Here is a 19,756-nt window from a genome sequence, read left to right on the forward strand (position 1 = left end):
CTCTCTCATCTTTTTAGGTGGGAGAACATGCACAATTGGTGGCTGACTAAATACTTGTTTTCCCCACTGTAAGTGCAGGTAGGGTAGACAGAGCAAGTGTTTGGTAGTTGCAGCCCTGTTCCACCCATTTATAAAGTGTATGCTGATACAGCCGTTGTATTTATGTAAATGAGGCACATCGTTTTCTTTATTTTAACAGGAAAGATTTGTTTAAATGTATGTATGAGTGCATAAAAAAATTATATGAAATTTGGCAATAAATAAATAGCTGAATTCACACACATCCCTGTACTCCATTCATTATTTGTCTGTTCCAGTAAAAATGTTATGTGCTATAATTCCGTCAATATCTGATGGAGTATCTTCATCCATTGTCCAGTTGTTGCATTTATTAGAATAGTTTTTATAACCTTTTAACAATTTCCATTGCTAATGAGAAGGTTCAGTTGAGTCTCTATAACCTTGTGACGTGAAAAATAACCCTTCTGATGAAAACCTAACCACATTACATGTTTCCTGTAGTGAGTCTGCTCCCCATCCCTGGTAGACGTCTAGGCACACCACTTGTCAGGTGATGCTAATAACCGCTTGAACTGTTGTGACTTCTGTGTGGACAAACGGCGTGTCAAATGATCTCATGGTGAATAGGGAGCTCTTCATTACCAAGGCCGGCCCGGAGGCTCTGGTATGGAAGATCACCAGCAATTAACCTCTGAACGGGCAAGAGGCCCCCGCCAAGGCATTGTTAGATTTGAGGACGATTGGCTTTGACAAAAACAACATAAACAATAATAATAATAATAATAATGGCATAAGCCGGAATGTTTACATAGCTGCAGCAGAGTCTGAGTCGAAAACAAACAGCGCCTCACAAAGTGATGGGTGGCATGTAAACCAGCGGGTTGATATGCTTTATTCAGCTAAAGTGTGTTTTGTTGGACCCCGGTTGAATTGAGGGAGCTGAGCTGTACACAGACGCTACATTCCTCTGGCTCTCAGGCCCTGCTGTGGTGGATGGGACTGGGAGGTATCTTTGACTCCTCTAGTCGTGGTTAGAGCTCCGTTCACACATCCTGCTACACACAGCAACACATCCTGCCCAGTCCTAAGGCGGTATCACAAACACTAGCACAGCTTCCTGTGTTCTACCAGTGCTCTGTACAGGAGTCTGTGAAGTGGCTAAATGCAGGTGTCCGAATGGCACGGAGGGGACAGACACAAAGGTGTGTGTGAGGAGACCTGAGCAGAGGAGCTGTGCTGGATCTGTTTCAGTCAGGCCCCCAGCTAGCTTCACGTCATGTGAAAGAATCCCCCGTGGGTGCGGCCCCATCCAGGGCCTCTCGCCTTGCAGCTGGCCTCAGTGGGCCCCGGGAATTTCTCACCATGATCAGGTTAGCCTGGTCATAAAGCCCTCTGCAAGGCCCGGGCCAGCCAGCCTAAAATGTGAAATGACAGGCTGACCTATGTTGTACTCATATGAGCAATTTGTATGAATATTTGTATGACTTAGAAACTTGCTAATTAGTTGTTGAGCTAGAAATGTTCATGTTTACGATAATATTTATTTACTTTTTTATTCAGTCAACCGTCTCATATAATCCAAAATCAAAGAGGCCATGTGATTTGAATATCATAGAAGAACAAAATCTGAGTTTATTTCTCGCCTTGTCAGTTGTGGCACTAAACAACTGGTCTATTTAACAAGCCAGACCCTCCCTCCCTCTGAGCGGTTTGTTTTTCTCTGTGTTCAAGGCCGTGTTGTTGCTTTTAATTGAAAGCGACATCCAGCTTTATGTCAGGCAAAGCTGCCTCACATTTCTCTCTTTCACACTCACAGCTTTCCTGTATGTTTTCCCAACGCTCTTTATGTGGCCAGCACATTGAATGTTTTTCTATTTGTCCTTCAGAAGAGGGTGGAGAGAAGGAGGAGGGGGAAAGGGCAGTTGTTTGTTTAGACAGCAGTGAAGGGCCAGGATGTAATCCTTCCCCCTCCAAGTCCAGAGCCAAGAGCCGTCCACGCACGCATGCACGCACACACACAGACGATTCGGTGCTCTGAGGAATAACTTAGTGTAAATTAACAGCATTGAAACCAGTCCATGGCCAGGCACTCGCTACCTCAACAGAGAGCCTGAGTCCTACACACCTCAGTGCAGACTCCAGAGACAGCAAAGAACATTGCAAGTAGCCTACCACACATGGTGTTGGTCTTAAGGACGTGGCACAGATTACATTTATATGGCTTAGGTAGACACCATGACATAGAGGCTAGCCATATCAGGGCTGGTGCCAACCAGACACTTGTTGGTCCAACAAAACACTTGTTGGTCAAATGTTGTGTAGTGCCCATTGGCAGAGAGTTGGCACAGACCTGTGTGAGCATGATGGAACTTTTGTCATGTAGAGAGAAGTGCTACTGGAATGGCTTCTCCCTATCTTTGTATCTTTCTCTGAGGCTTCAGCAGTAAGACACATACTTTTGTCCAGGTTCCAGGAGAGTCATCTCTCAGTCCTATGAGCATTCACACACTCAGGATCCTCTCCTCTTTATCCCCCTAACAATTCCCCCAACAATAGAGTGTGCGCAGAACAATCCAGTGATGTCACCCCTCACTCGGTCTTGTCTTTGCCCCTATCCCATTTCTGTGCTGCACACTTGGCAGGGTTTCAACACAGCCTGGGGGGAAATGATAGCAGTCAGACGGACATGCATTCATGCTCACACTCACAACAGCATGTCAGAAGGCTCACATCACGCGCACCTCTGAGTCGAGCCCCATTCAGTCACTAACAAAGAGTGCGGATTAAAAAGGTGTTTTGCTAAGCCTTGTAGCTTGGCCATGAGTTTGTTGTCCTTGATTCAGTAATATAGCTGATCAAAATAAGTTTACCTATGCTCGAAAACAAAACATTTACTCTATTCTTATATCTCATCAGTATCTTCAGTGTAAGCTGTTGAGTTGTTTTATTTAATTTTCCTCTTCGGGGGAGAGAGAGAACATTAAAGGCCCCCTGCCAAATGTAGCTATATTATTTCTGGGTTTTAAAACAGGACATATTTATCTTGGACAACCATTTCAAAACCGATTCCTTTTGGTCTGCCTTGTGGACAGCGCTACACCGTCATTTGGTCAGACCCAAAGGTTTACTTAAAACCATGAATGGATCCCAGTGTTGTTCTAGTATCACCAATAGGGGTTTGGAGCTACATACTGTACGTCCCTCTCCCCGCCTGGCTCAATCTGTGCTGCTTTTGATCAGACACAAAAACTGCCACAGAGATCGGGAGGTCTGTGCAGATACCATAGAGAACTCTGGTTCCATGGGTCCCCCAGAGGGGGGAGAGGGGTATACCGAGCCAAAGATACACATGGGCATATGTGCTGACACACACATGCATACACACACTGTCTCTCTCTCTCTCTCTCTCTCTCTCTCTCTCTCTCTCTCTCTCTCTCTCTCTCTCTCTCTCTCTCTCTCTCTCTCTCTCTCTCTCTCTCTCTCTCTCTCTCTCTCTCTCTCTCTCTCTCTCTCTCTCTCTCTCACTCTCACACACCCCCTGCTGTACTGTGTGCTCTGGCAGTGGCAGCAGGGACCCATGTGTTAATGCTTATACCACTCCTCATGCCATTAGTCAAGCTTTACTAGAACCACCGTACAGCATTACAGCCCAGGCCACAAAAAACTGACTTAGATGAATGTGTTGAGATGACTGCTGATCCCAGAAAACCATTATTCTCCTCCAACTATAAACACAAACTGGGAAACGTGACCTTTGGCCCCCGGGGCTCCAACATTTACTGTTATTTTCTGTAATTCCTCTGTTATCATCGTACTTCTCCCCATCGTTTTCATATATATACACTACCAGTCAAAAGTTTGGACACACCTACTCATTCAAGGGTTTTTCTTTATTTTTACTATTTTTTACATTGTAGAATAATAGTGAAGACATCAAAACTATGAAATAACACATATGGAACCATGTAGTAACCAAAAAAGTGTTAAACAAATCAAAATATATTTATTTTCTTCTTAATGCGTTTGAGCAAATCAGTTGTGTTGTGACAAGGTAGGGGGCTATACAGAAGATAGCCCTATTTGGTAAAAGACCAAGTCCATATTATGGCAAGAACAGCTCAAATAAGCAAAGAGAAATGACAGTCCATCATTACTTTAAGAGATGAAGAACTTTGTGCAGTCGCAAAAACAATCAACCGCTATGATGAAACTGGCTCTCATGAGGACCGCCACAGGAATGGAAGACCCAGAGTTACCTCTGCTGCAGAGGATAAGTTCATTAGAGTTACCAGCCTCAGAAATTGCAGCCCAAATAAATGCTTCACAGAGTTCAAGTAACAGACACATCTCAACATCAACTGTTTAGAGGAGACTGCGTGAATCATGCCTTCATGGTCGAATTGCTGTAAAGAAACCACTACTAAAGGACACCAATAAGAAGAAGAGACTTGTTTGGGCCAAGAAACACGAGCAATGTACATTAGACCGGTGGAAATCTGTCCTTTGGTCTGATGAGTCCAAATTTGAGATTTTTGGTTCCAACTGCCGTGTCTTTGTGAGACGCAGAGTAGGTGAACGGATGATCTCCGCATGTGTGGTTCCCACTGTGAAGCATGGAGGGGGAGGTGTGATGGGGTGAAAGTGCTTTGCTGGTGACACTGTCTGTGATTTATTTAGAATTCAAGGCACACTTAACCAGCATGGCTACCACTGCATTCTGCAGCGATACACCATCCCATCTGGTTTGGGCTTAGTGAGGCTATCATTTGTTTTTCAACAGGACAATGACCCAACACACCTCCAGGCTGTGTAAGGTCTATTTTACCAAGAAGTAGAGTGATGGAGTGCTGCATCAGATGACCTGGCCTACACAATCCCCCGACCTCAACCCAATTGTATCTCATACAAGATGGCGCTCTAACCAATTGTGCTATTATGGGTGTTTGTTCGCGTTATTTGTAATTTATTCTGTACATAATGTTTCTGCCACCGTCTCTTATGACCAAAAAGAGCTTCTGGATATCAGGTCAGCGATTACTCACCTCGTATTGGACGAAGATTTTTTCTTCAAGAGTCGGATGCGAAGAGTATTCTACAGACACCCGACAAGGCCCAAATCCCTGTCATTCGCATGAGAAAGAGACTGAGATATCGTGGACGTAGGTCGGGGTGCCTTGTAAGGATACGACGGCGAGCGAGTAAACTGCCTCTTCCATCAATCCTATTAGCCAATGTTCAATCATTTGAAAATAAATTGGATGACCTAAGATCAAGGTTATCCTACCAACGGGACATTAAAAACTGTAATATCTTATGTTTCACTGCGTCGTGGCTGAACGACGACATGGATAACATACAGCTGGCGGGATATACGCTACATCGTCAGGATAGAACGGCTGACTCCGGTAAGACAGGGTGGCGGTCTGTGTATATTTGTAAACAACAGCTGGTACATAAAATCTAATACTAAGGAAGTCTCGAGGTTTTGCTCGCCTGAGGTAGAGTATCTCATGATATGCTGTAGACAACACTATTTACCAAGAGAGTTTTCATCTATATTTTTCGAAGCTGTCTATTTACCACCACAAACCGATGCTGGCACTAAGATTGCACTCAATGAGCTGTATAAGGCCATAAGTAAACAGAAAAACGCTCATCCAGAGGCAGCGCTCCTAGTGGCCGGGGACTTTAATGCAGGGAAACTTAAATCCGTTCTACCTAACTTCTACCAGCATGTTAAATGTGCAACCAGAGGAAAACAAACTCTAGACCACCTTTACTCCACACACAGAGACACGTACAAAGCTCTCCCTCGCCCTCCATTTGGCAAATCTGACTATAACTCTATCCTCCTGATTCCTGCTTATTAGCAAAAACTAAAGCAGGAAGCACCAGTGACTCGGTTAATAAGGATGTGGTCAGATGACGCAGATGCTAAGCTACAGAACTGTTTTGCTAGCACCGACTGGAATACGTTTCGGGATTCTTCCGATAGCATTGAGGAGTACACCACATCAGTCACTGGCTTCATCACTAAGTGCATCGATGACGTCATCCCCACAGTGACCGTACGTACATACCCCAACCAGAAGCCATGGATTACAGGCAACATCCGCACTGAGCTAAAGGGATGAGCTGCTGCTTTCAAGGAGAGGGACTCTAACCCAGACGCTTATAAGAAATCCCGCTATGCCCTCCGACGAACCATCAAACAGGCAAAGCGTCAATACAGGAATAAGATTGAATCGTACTACACCGGCTCTGATGCTCGTCGGTTGTGGCAGGGCTTGAAAACTATTACAGACTACAATGGGAAGCACAGCCGCGAGCTGCCCAGTGACGCAAGCCTACCAGACGAGCTAAATCACTTCTATACTCGCTTCGAGGCAAGCAACACTGAAGCATGCATGAGAGCATCAGCTGCTCCGGATGACTATGTGATCACGCTCTCCGTAGCCGATGTAAGTAAGACTTTTAAGCAGGTCAACATTCACAAGGCCACAGGGCCAGATGGATTACCAGGACACGTGTACTCCAAGCATGCGCTGGCAAACTGGCAAGTGTCTTCACTGACATTTTCAACATGTCCCAACAGATCCAAAGATGATGCAATCTCTATTGCACTCCACACTGCCCTTTCCCACCTGGACAAGAGAAACACCTACGTGAGAATGCTATTCATTGACTACAGCTCAGCATTCAACACCATAGTGCCCTGAAAGCTCATCACTAAGCTAAGGACCCTGGGACTAAACACCTCCCTCTGCAACTGGATCCTGGACATCCTGACGGGCCGCCCCCAGGTGGTAAGGGTAGGTAACAACACATCTGCCACGCTGATCCTCAACACAGGGGCCCCTCAGGGGTGCGTGCTCAGTCCCCTCCTGTATTCCCTGTTCACCCATGACTGCATGGCCAGGCACGACTCCAACACATTCATTAAGTTTGCTGACTACACAACAGTGGTAGGCCTGATCACCGACAATGATGAGACAGCCTATAGGGAGGAGGTCAGAGACCTGGCTGTGTGGTGCCAGGATAACAACCTCTCCCTCAACGTGATCAAGACAAAGGAGATGATTGTGGATTACAGGAAAAAAAAGAGGACTGAGCACGCCCCCATTCTCATCGACGGGGCTGTAGTGGAACAGGTTGAGAGCTTCAGTTTTCTTGGTGTCCACATCACCAACAAACTATCATGGTCCAAACACACCAAGACAGTCGTGAAGAGGGCACGACAATGCCTATTCCCCCTCAGGAGACTGAAAAGATTTGGCATGGTCCTCAGATCCTCAAAAAGTTATACAGCTGCACCATCAAGAGCATCCTGACTGGTTGCATCACCGCCTGGTATGGCAACTGCTCGGCCTCTTGTACTGATTTTGCTTCCAGAGACAGTTTGGAACTCAGTAGTGAGTGTTGCAACCGAGGACAGACAATTTCTACGCGCTTCAGCACTCGGCGGTCCGTTCTGTGCGCTTGTGTGGCCTACCACTTCGCGGCTGAGTCGTTGTTGCTCCTAGACGTTTCCACTTCACAATAACAGCACCTATAGTTGACATGGGCAGCTCTAGCAGGGCAGAAATTTGACCAACTGACTTGTTGGAAAGGTGGCATCCTATGACGGTGCCACGTTGAAAGTCACTGAGCTCTTCAGTAAGGCCATTCTACTGCCAATGTTTGTCTAAGGAGATTGCATGGCTGTGTGCTCTATTTTATACACCTGTCAGCAACGGGTGTGGCTGAAATAGCCGAATCCACTAATTTGAAGGGGTGTCCACATACGTTTGTAGATATATAGTGTACATGGTTTTGTTCCCTTCTTGAGAGCCTGCCTTACCCATACAAACACATACTCACACACACACACAGGGCTGAAACCTTCGTCAGGGGGCGGTGGCTGGCTGCTCACACTAAGCGCAAACTGTCTCTGTGAGAACCTTTAGTCTTAACTGGCCATGAGTTCGGTCCTCGTCACAGGACCCACATAGTTCTCCCCTCTAACCGACTCAGACAGCAGATACTGGGGGACAGGAAGGTGGCTTGACTCTGGGGCTCCACACTGCAGTAGTGAAACACTGAAAAACTGCATTGTTGGTTAAGGGCTTGTAAGTAAGCATTTCGCTGTAAGGTCTACACCTGTTCTATTCGGCGTATGTGGCAAATACAATTGGATTTGATTTGATTTGAATTGAGATGGTTTGAGATGAGTTGGACTGCAGAGTGAAGGTTCGATTCCTATGGGTGGCCAGTATGAAAAAATATAAAATAATAATAATGTATGCACTCACTAACTGTAAATCGCTCTGGATAAGAGCGTCTGCTAAATGACTAAAATGTAAAAGCAGCCAACAAGTGCTCAGCATATGTGGAAACTCCTTTAAGACTGTTGGAAAAGCATTCCAGGTGAAGCTGGTTGAGAGAATGCCAAGAGTGTGCAAAGCTGTCATCAAGGCGAAGGCAGGCTATTTGAATAATCTGAAATATAAAATATATTTAGATTTTCTTAACACTTTTTTGGTTACTACATGATTCCATATGTGTTATTTCATAGTTTTGATGTCTTCACTATTATTCTACAATGTAGAAAAGAGTAAAAATAAAGTGTCCAAACTTTTGACTGATACTGTATGTATATATATATGTATGTGTGTGTATGGTCGGTATGCAGTGGTATGTAATGGGTGAGTGTAGGGCTGGGACTGGTGGGAGCAATACACTGGTACTGTGTCTGGCCTAATTAGAATCATATGTGCTCACTGTAGTTTACGGTGCGGAGCGAGGGATGTCCAGGGAGTGAGAGCGGGATGGATCCAGGGATGACAGTGTGTGTAGAGAAGAATGGGTGTCGCAGTATAATGTAGTGGAGGAGAGAAAACAGATGTAGACTGACCGGTGAGTGTAAGTGACACAGGGCCTAGTGAGATATACGGCTGACGTGGTGCATGATGCTGCTCTGCTGTTGGGGAGAGATACGAGATAGGTTAAATAAATAGAGGACAGAGCAGGGGTGGCTAGGACTACTCTCCATCCCTGACTTCCTTGGTGGGATGCTGTCTTGTGTCATGTACTGTATATAGTGATGTCATTACAGCTGCAAATAAAACGACCTGTCCACTGACTTTGGCTCACGTCCCTGTCAGTCGTAAGTTGACGTTGATTTTATGACGGATGAATGGAGGACTGGCGAGAGGGAGGTTAAATGACTGGAGAGAAGGAGCATCATCAAGCCAATGGGGATCTGGGTTACTTGGAGAGAGCGATAGAGAGACAGAGAGGGAAATGGAGAGAGGGAGAGGTTGCTCTGTGTGGTTTTACCCCATCTCTTCTGCTTTTTCTTCTCACCGCCCACGTTTCATCTGCCTCTCCACACACCTTTCCACATTAGCACAGACGTCTGTTAGCATGGCAGGAGGATAACCATTATGTGAAGAAAGGGAGAAGTTAGAATGCTTCAGATATGATTCAGTCTCCCGGTAGGGTAGTAATTCTCTGCCTTGTCCAGAGACATCAAAAACTAGAGAAACATGGGAATGGGTGAATAAAAGTGATATGCTAGGTTATGGTACGGTTCAATATGATATGGTAAAGAAAGCTCTGGTCATTGCTAATGAATGCTTTGGTTTTCCTTCCCAGCTGAGATACCAGCATGGCCTGTCCACTCCAGACCTCCGCCAGACCCTGCCCAACCTCAAGAACTTCCTGGAGCATGGCCTTCTAGTCCAATGGTAAGTACCTGTAGAAGTCCACTCTCATTCTCCGTGTCTTAGTAGTATTAGGCCACCCCACATAGCACTCTTGCTTTCACTATCTCTACATCTTTTTCACTTCAGATGGTTTCAGTTGAAAATATTGGTGAACAAAGCAGTGTATGTTTCTTAGGGATCTTCAAAACCAGCCTAAGGAGTTCAGAGTTAAACTCCACATGCTTTTGAACTTACTGTTTGTTTGCAGCTATTTCATGGGGTCTGATAGACGTCAGACATTCATTCAGATCTCCTGAGCCTCAGGCCGCAGGCATTGAATGACCCCACCATAGAACCTGAGAATCAGCCCATAGTAGAGACTAGAGACTTTCCCGGACTACTTCCGCCGGTCCACCCATCACAGAACATTGACTTGAATGGGGATACCTGTTCTAGTAATTCTAATTCTATGACTCCGACTCCAACCATCCAGCACACAGCCCTATAAAAGGGAAAATTATCTTCTTTGATCTGCTCTGCTCTCCCAGGGTCAGCAAAAGGGGGAAATGTGTTTTACAACCTTAATTGAATAACCTTTTGTTTTGAAAGGAAAGAGGCCATGTTAAAGCAAAGCAATTGAATCCTTGCCTCCTCCATCTTCTCCTAATGGGAAGTGGAAGCCCTTAACCCTTTACACTCATGGGAATTTGCCTATATGGATAGGGCTACATTTAAATGTTTCTAACAGAATAAATATGAAAAGCAGATGCATAACCATGGTAGCAATTGAAAGGGAACAGATTGGAGGTTATGGGAATGTTATTAAACCAAAGGTGAGGACACAACAGTTCACCTGACACAAGACTGAATCCAAACATAAACTGTTGAGTTTATGTGCATTTTACATTTACTGTACTTTTTGCTGCATTTGTTGATAACAAAAATTGAAAATACTCTGGATACATTCAGTAACATGAAAAATGTGGGTAGGTGCAACATAAGACAAACATTTCTTACAAGGGTTTGAGTGAGTGGACTCTGGTGTCTCCAAGTGGCCACACACCTCTCCAAAGTGTCTTCAACTATAAGGTACATTTTTAAGCTCTCCTAGCTGTGCCGTTGAGGAACTAGATCAAGCACACTTGTAGTTGTTTTGTTTGGAACACAACCCTGCATCCTCGCCATCACACAATTGGGGCGCTATTTTAACGAACCTAACACAATTGTAAATCTAAGCGCAGGCGGTAGCGCTATAGGTTCAGGGGTGCTCGGCCATGGAAACCCATTTCATGAAGCTCCCGACGAACAGTTACTGTACTGATTTTGCTTCCAGAGACCGTTTGGAACTCGGTATTGAGTGTTGCAACTGAGGACAGACGATTTTTACGCGCTTCAGCACTCGGCGGTCCGTTCTGTGAGCTTGTGTGGCCTACCACTTCGCGGCTGAGTCGTTGTTGCTCCTAGACGTTTCCACTTCACAATAACAGCACCTACAGTTGACATAGGCAGCTCTAGCAGGGCAGAAATTTGACAAACTGACTTGTTGGAAAGGTGACATCCTATGACGGTGCCACGTTGAATGTCACTGAGCTCTTCAGTAAGGCCATTCTACTGCCAATGTTTGTCTAAGGAGATTGCATGGCTGTGTGCACTATTTTATACACCTGTCAGCAACGGGTGTGGCTAAAATAGCCAAATCCACTAATTTGAAAGGGTGTCCACATACTTTTGTTCCCGTCTTGAGAGCCTGCCTTACCCGTACAAACACATACTCTCACACACACACACACAGGGCTGAAACCTTCGTCAGGGGCCGGTGGCTGGCTGCTCACACTAAGCACAAACTGTCTGTGTGAGAACCTTTAGTCTTAACAGGCCATAAGTTCGGTCCTCGTCACAGGACCCACATAGTTCTCCCCTCTAACCGACTCAGACAGCAGGTACTGGGGGACAGTGAAACACTGAAACAGGGAGGACATGCATTAAATTCTACTCTCCTTTTGCATGGAACTTCTTTTATTGACCCTCCTCTCCACCATATCACTTCCAGTTGCCCCTGCCTGAAAAAGCCTCAATTCAGATACTATTTCCAGCGGAGGGGCCAAGCATATGAAATATGGACGCATAAAAATGCTGTGCGGCAGCTGCAGGGAGTTAACCGGTAGACTGTGAGAGGGAGAGAGGTTTGATATCCGTTCCCCTCTCCTCCCCTCTATACGGGGGTGGTGGTAGGGCGAGGGCATGTCCAAGGGAACCGTTTCCATCCATGAACTGTAGAGATGTTTCCCCCTCCATATATTGCTAATTCAGCATGTACAATAAGCTGACTAGGAGGGCTCCTCATGCATGGGTACATGGGCTTTATCCAGGGGACTTCATTGGGAAATATATGGGTGTGTTTAGGGTTTGTACTTTACAGGAGACTGTGTGTTTTCTTTAATGTTTCTACACTGATCCCTTCCTACTAAAACAGTTGCAAACAGAGTCAAGACTTCTGTAGATCCCAGTCACTGTAGACACAGGTGTATAGAAGTGGAAGGGCTTGTAAACCTAGCCCCCTAATGTTACAGAACCAAGCATGTGGTTAAGGGAGCCAGTTACTTTAGGGTGAATGGTAACTAAAATAGAGTGAGTGAAAAGAAAGTGTTAAACATTACAGTGAGGAACATTACCAAAGGCAGTTCTTCTTGCTTTGTGAACGGAACCGCCCCCCAAAGGTTTTGAAAAACCCCTGGTGAGAGAACAGTGATAACAGACGTAAAGCTGGACCACTCCCTGTTGCCTTTAAACCATCAGCCACAAATGTATGCCCACACACACAGACACACACTCACAGAACACACAGGAGGAAGTGTTTAGCCTTGCTCGGTCCTGTGTGTGTGTGTCTGTGTGTCCGTGTGCGTCCATCCACCCGTCCACCTGAAACAACCAAGCATGTTCAGACAAAATGACCAATAACAGGGTCAGGAATACTGGTACTGATTTGTGTCAGTAAATGACTGAACATGCATTGCAGTGAAGCTGTTAAATGTCACATCCAGCACAGTAGGTGTTTCATTATGTGGAGATGATTGTTCCAGTAAAGCCATAGGGATGGTAATTGTTGAGATAGTAATAGCAGACGCCTAATGTTGGGGAGGAACTCATGCAGTATAATGAATCAAATAAAACTAATGTGCTTGGATGAGTGTGAGCATTCCTACACAGACAGACACACTGACGCACACACACACACTGACAGACACACACACACACACAGTTGGCTGTGCGTTGCAGGGTGTGTGTGTGCATGTGTTTGTCTGTGTTTCTGTGTGCGTGTTAGCTGTACTGTGGTCCCTATGGATGAGATCACATCTGGAGGAATGCTCCCCACCACCAGGCCTCTCTATGAATCAGACACCCCAGCCCAGCGCACAACTCCTTTATGTGTCACTGAGACTCTGAGTACTATACTAACAACACCAGCCGATATCATTATTAGTTGCCATTCGTTGAGATACTGTATTGACTCCCGTCAGCTATGTCATTGTAATGTGACATGTCGCAAATGAACGGAATGTGGACAGTGTCACACTATCTGTCGTACTGTGAAACAGTGTGGGATACAGTAGTTCTCACCTCTATTTGGATTAGGTTGTTATAGCTCGGCTATGTCTTTATATCTGTGCCATACAAAACTGCTGAGAATAAAGTAAACTACAATGTAGTCACTATTGGCAACTTGTACAATATGTTATACATGCTGTGCTATGGTGATTTTGATACGATGGTTACGTTCTCCATCTTCAAAAGGCCAGACTTGGAGAAAGGAGATGTTCACTTAAATCCCCCCCCTCCTCCTCCTCATTAAGTAAAACTTAATGAGGAGTTAAAACATCCAGAGTGAAGTACTGTGTCCCTTAATCACAGGTCCTCCAATGTCCACCCTGAAAGAGAGCAGGATGCTTACAGTACAGTATGCCTGGCTAATGTGTTAAGTACACTATATATACAAAAGTATGTGGACACCCCTTCAAATTAGTGGATTCGGCTATTTCAGCCACACCTGTTGCTGACAGGTGTATAAAATAGAGCACACCGCCATGCAATCTCCATAGACAAACATTGGCAGTAGAATGGCCTTACTGAAGAGCTCAGTGACTTTCAACGTGGCACCATCACCACCTTTCCAACAAGTCAGTTCATCAAATTTCTGCCCTGCTAGAGCTGCCCCGGTCAAATGTACATTCTGTTATTGTGGTAGGCCACACAAACTCACAGAACGGGACTGCCAAGTGCTGACGCGCATAGCGCGTAAAAATGGTCTGTCCTCGGTTGCAACACTCACTACCGAGTTCCAAACTGCCTCTGGAAGCAAAATCAGCACAAGAACTGTTCGTCGGGAGCTTCATGAAATGGGTTTCCATGGCCGAGCAGCCGCACACAAGCCTAAGATCACCATGCGCAATGCCAAGCGTCGGCTGGAGTGGTGTAAAGCTTGCCGCCATTGGACTCTGGAGCAGTGGAAACGCGTTCACTAGAGTGATGACGTATGCTTCACCATCTGGCAGTCCGATGGACGAATCTGGGTTTGGCGGATGCCAGGAGAATGCTACCTGCCGGAATGCATAGTGCCAGCTGTAAAGTTTGGTGGAGGAGGAATAATGGTCTGGTGATGTTTTTCATGGTTCGGGCTAGGCCCCTTAGTTCCAGTGAAGGGAAATCTTAACGCTACAGCAGACAATGACATTCTAGACGATTCTGTGCTTCCAACTTTGTGGCAACAGTTTGGGGAAGGCCCTTTCCTGTTTCAGCATGACTGCAAGCCAGGCCTAATCGCCCAACATCAGTGCCCGACCTCACTAGTGCTCTTGTGGCTGAATGGAAGCAAGTCCCCATAGCAATGTTCCAACATCTAGTGGAAAGCCTTCCCAGAAGAGGGGAGGCTGTTATAGCAGCAAAGGGGGGACCAACTCCATATTAATGCCCATGAATTTGGAATGAGATGTTCGACGAGCATGTGTCCACATACTTTTGGTCATGTAGTGTACTTAAGTAAAAATACTTTAAAGTACTACTTGTCATTGTTTTGGGTATCTGTACTTTACTTTACTATTTATGCTTTTGACAACTTTTACTTTTACTCCACTACATTCCTGAAGGAAATATGTACTTTTTACTCTCATACATTTTCCCTGACACCCAAAAGTACATTTCGAATGCTCAGGCAGGATAGCAGTAGTCAAATTCACGCACCTACCAATAGAACATGTTGTCAACCCTACTGCCTCTGATCTGGCAGACGCACTAAACACAAATACTGTGTTTGTATATTATGTCAGTATGAAAAATGTATGCACTTACTAACTGTAAGTCGCTCTGGATAAGAGCGTCCGCTAAATGACTAAAATGTAAATGTAAATGTCTGAGTGTTGGAGTGTGCCCCTGTCTGTTTTACTTAATATAAGGAATTTGATTTATAGCATTTACTTCAACTTTTAACTTTTAATCAAGTATGACAATTGAGTACTTGTTCCACCACTGTATTTAAGGACATTTAAAACTAGATACTTTTAGACTTTTACTCAAGTAGTGTTTTACTCTGTGACTTTCACTTTTACTTGAGTCATTTTTTATTAACCTTTACGGGATCGGTGTCCTGTATACGGGACGGTTGAGCTAACGTGCGCCAATGTGATTAGCATGACTGTTGTAAGTAACAGCAAACTTTCCAGGACATGGACATGTCTTATATGGGCAGAAAGCTTAAATTCTTGTTAATCTAACTGCACTGTCCTATTACAGTGTACATGCAGGCATCTGTGTTGGCCAGCTCTCTCCTGGGTCCAAACCTAGGTTCTCCTAAAGCTGATATGGATTTCTGTGTGGTAGGGGCACTGGGAAAGAGCCAGGGAGAAACTAGAAGGCCTGATATTAATTCAAATCAGAGATGGGATCAGTCTGAGCTCTTGCCCCGAGGACGTCGTTCAGTGAATAACAGACTGAAGGCAGTCATTAGCTTGTTATAAATGACGGATGGAACGTTTGAAACTCCTGCTTAATAAACAGTCAGCTCCAACCTATCCTCTGTTTGGATAGGTGCCCGGCCTGGGCCACGGTTTGGTTTCGCTCGATGGAATGATAATTCAGTTCTCATGGAAGGTCTTTATTTTATTAATGTTTTTTTTTAAATTATTATTATATACACTACCAGTCAAAAGTTTGGACACACCTACTCATTCAAGGGTTTTTCTTTATTTTTACAATTTTGCAAGTTGTAGAATAATAGTGAAGACAACAAAACTATGAAATAACACATATGGAATCATGTATTAACCAAAAAAGTGTTAAACAAATTCATAAAATAGCCACCCTTTGCCTTGATGACAGCTTTGCACACTCTTGGAATTCTCTCAACCAGCTTCACCTGGAATGCTTTTCCAACAGTCTTGAAGGAGTTCCCACATATGCTGAGCACTTGTTGGCTGCTTTTCCTTCACTCTGCCGTCCGACTCATCCCAAATCATCTCAATTGGGTTGAGGTCGGGGGATTGTGGAGGCAAGGTCATCTGATGCAGCACTCCATCACTCTCCTTCTTGGTAAAATAGCCCTTACACAGCCTGGAGGTGTGTTGGGTCATTGTCCTGTTGAAAATCAATTTATAGTCCCACTAAGCCCAAACCAGACGGGATGGCGTATCGCTGCAGAATGCTGTGGTAGCCATGCTGGTTAAGTGTGTCTTGAATTCTAAATAAATCACAGACAGTGTCACCAGCAAAGCACCCCCACACCATAAAACATCCTCCTCCATCCTCTGCTACAACTCCCCTACGCATTGCTTCTTGACACACTGCGCGCTTAACCCGGAAGCCAGACGCACCAATGTGTCAGAGGAAACCCCGTCCAACTGACGACTGAAGTCCGCTTGCAGGCGCCTGCCCCGCCACAAGGAGTCGCTAGAGCACAATGAGACAAGGAAATCCCGGCCGGCCAAACCCTCCCCTAACCCGGACGAAGCTGGGCCAATTGTGGGCCGCCCCATGGGTCTCCCAAACCCGAGGCTGTAGTGGTGCCTCAGCACTGTGATGCAGTGCCTTAGACCGCTGCGCCACTCGGGAGGCCTGGGAGGTCTGTTTTTATTCCCGTCTTCCAAATCAGTTTTTGTTTTACATTTTTGGAGCGTGCTCAAAACACACCAGAATGATTTTGTTTAAGAGTTCACAGATACAAGACACTAATGGCAAACCATTTGTCTTTGTCTTGGAGAAAACTGATCAAGCGTTTTGAACAGTATGTTGTTTCTATTTAACCTCGGTAATGGGATATATCGTCGTTAAGGGCCAATGTGAAGGCATTTGCATTAGATGTTTTCAGATAGACAGTGAATAAGTACAGCACAGTACATCCCCAGTTATGGCTCAAAAGAAGAACACTCATTCCAGATTATCTCAACTCCTTATCTATTTGTTTTACCGTGCATGAATGTTTGACCTCATCTTATGTGTTCCTGTAAGCGCCTTATTAAATGCTGTCCGTGAGCTGTAATTATCATCAGGTATGACATGGGCCATCCACTCTGTGCATGTGTGTGTACTCTATGCTATGGGTCCTCTTTTATAGAGCACTCTGTGGACTGGGTGAGAACCGCTGTCTTGTCTCGTGTCTATGACTCCCTCATCAGGAGTGAGTCGCGCGCGTGTGTTTTTAATACCCTGTGCGCTGCTGTCTCCATAGGAGGCAGGGGCCACAGTCAGGACCCTCTTTACAAGCTACCATGTGTTGAGTCCTGAAGCACTCCATCAAACAGTTTGTCAATGACCAGTCAGTCGTGTTTGAAACATCCCCTGGCGAAGGTCTCTATGTCCTCTGTGTGTGACCTGCTGTCACATGCTAGACTAGACTTTATCTGACAGACAACCAGGCGTCTGATACAGGGACATCACCACCCAGTGACCTCACCACCCCATTAAGCCTTTTAACTAGCCAGGATCATTTACCCAGGCTCCTCTGTTCTCTAACCAGCCACAGGTGGACCTCTGACAGCACAGGGGCCCAATTTCGCCTTTGACCCCGTGAGATATGCCACCAATGACGCCTCTCATACCTGAATTAACAGGTTAAGTATGGCTAAACAGGGTGGTGACGTTGGCCCGGCTATGGCCCCCTTGTTTAAGTTAATTTACAGTTGGGGTTTGCATGGGACAAATGGGGGTTGCAGTCTACAGATGAGATCTGCTCTGCTCTGTCCGTTATCTGTTATTCCGCAAAAATGTATTGGATTCTTTCTAGGAGGCATGCTGTGAGCTTCCACTATGCAGGGCCCTGCTGTCACATGAGCTGAGCAAATGTTTTTTAATGTAATAATGGGGAGTGATTTGCAGTGGGCCAGCTGTCTGGGCTCTGGATCAGGAGAGGGAGAGATGAGATCAATGAAGAACCATGTCCGATCAGAGAGGCCTGAGGGCTGGGCAGGAGAGGGGGGCCTCCCTCCCTCTCTCCATGACCCTCGTTGAATGTGAAAGACTTATGAGCATATCCATCATCTCTCTCTTTCTTTCTTTCTCTCCCTCTCTCTCCTCTCCCACAGTGACCGGCACCATGTCTCCAGCTCCATCCCGGTCCCAACAGGAGCCAAGTCTCAGCTCAATGTCTCGGCTGCGTCCGAAGTGGGCTTCCCCACCCACACCAGCTCTCCTGACCGGGGCTTGCTGAGGAAAAGGGCCAGCTCCGAGGCAGACAAGCAGAAGTACAAGGCCTCCCCTCCTCCCAGCTACAACACGACCATGGCCATGGACCAGCCCCAGAGTGCACCGCCTGACCCCGACCCCTCCCCCAAGCACTTGTCCTCCTCCCTGGACTTTAGCATTGACCTGGCCAATACTCTGGAGGTTCAGGCACAGGCACCAGTCCTTGGGGAGGGAGAGGGAGATCGAGTGGTAGAGGGAGGTGGAGAAGGAGAGGTAGAAAGCGAGGTAAAGGAGGTTGTGGAGGAGCAAGAGCAACAGCCCTCCAGCACTACTACAGGAGGCTCAGATTCCCTCACTCCGGCTGGTGGCACCACCAGTGAGCAAGTGGAGGAGGTGGCACCCACCAGCGAGCAGTATGCAGACCATACCATGAACGGCTCAGTATTGCCAGGCGAGGGGCTGGCGGGGCCCGCAACAGGGCTAACGTTGACCATGGCATTAAACCCAGAGATGTGCTGCTCGGTGGAGCAGGCAGAGGAGATTATGGGGACTGAGGCAACAGGCCTGGGTTTAGGGATGGGCCTGGGGGATGGGGCCAGGCTGGAGGACTACCCCTGCATCCCTGTGGAGCACGCCGTGGCCGTGGAGTGTGACGAGCAGGTTCTGGGCGAGCTGGACGCCGCCGGCTTTGAGGAGTTCTCCCGCCGCATCTATGCACTAAACGAGAACATGTCCAGCTTCCGCAGGCCGCGCAAGAACACTGAGAAGTGAGGACAGGTGGGACCTTAGGGGAGGGCTGAGGGGTGAGGACAGGACCGGGCAGGGGTGAGGACAGGACCGGGCAGGGGTGAGGACAGGACCGGGCAGGGGTGAGGACAGGACCGGGCAAGGGTGAGGACAGGACCGGGCAGGGGTGAGGACAGGACCGGGCAGGGGTGAAGACAGGACCGGGCAGGGCAGGGGTGAGGACAGGACCGGGCAAGGGTGAGGACAGGACCGGGCAGGGGTGAGGACAGGACCGGGCAGGGCAGGGCAAGGGTGAGGACAGGACCGGGCAGGGCAAGGGTGAGGACAGGACCGGGCAGGGCAAGGGTGAGGACAGGACCGGGCAGGGCAAGGGTGAGGACAGGACCGGGCAGGGCAAGGGTGAGGACAGGACCGGGCAGGGCAAGGGTGAGGACAGGACCGGGCAGGGCAAGGGTGAGGACAGGACCGGGCAGGGGTGAGGACAGGACCGGGCAGGGGTGAGGACAGGACCGGGCAGGGGTGAGGACAGGACCGGGCAAGGCTGAGGACAGGACCGGGCAGGGGTGAGGACAGGACCGGGCAAGGGTGAGGACAGGACATGAGTCAGGGACATGAACAGAGTGCAGAGGAGGGGG

At 46.9% G+C, this 19,756-nt stretch overlaps 1 protein-coding gene across 1 annotated transcript in view; it reads left to right on the top strand.

Annotated features, from left to right (window-relative positions):
* LOC311142329 (UV radiation resistance-associated gene protein-like) overlaps window positions 1–19,487 on the top strand; it is a 145,389-nt gene extending 125,902 nt beyond the window's left edge. The window contains exons 14-15 of the mRNA XM_084177956.1: window positions 9,658–9,749; window positions 18,275–19,487. Coding sequence (XP_084034082.1) covers window positions 9,658–9,749; window positions 18,275–19,145 — 963 coding nt within the window. The 3' untranslated portion in view covers window positions 19,146–19,487. The remainder of the gene's footprint in view (window positions 1–9,657; window positions 9,750–18,274) is intronic.
* Window positions 19,488–19,756: the final 269 nt, after the last annotated feature.

This window comes from Coregonus lavaretus (genome assembly GCF_964263955.1).
Source record: "Coregonus lavaretus genome assembly, chromosome: 15".
Taxonomy (NCBI): Eukaryota; Metazoa; Chordata; class Actinopteri; order Salmoniformes; family Salmonidae; genus Coregonus; species Coregonus lavaretus.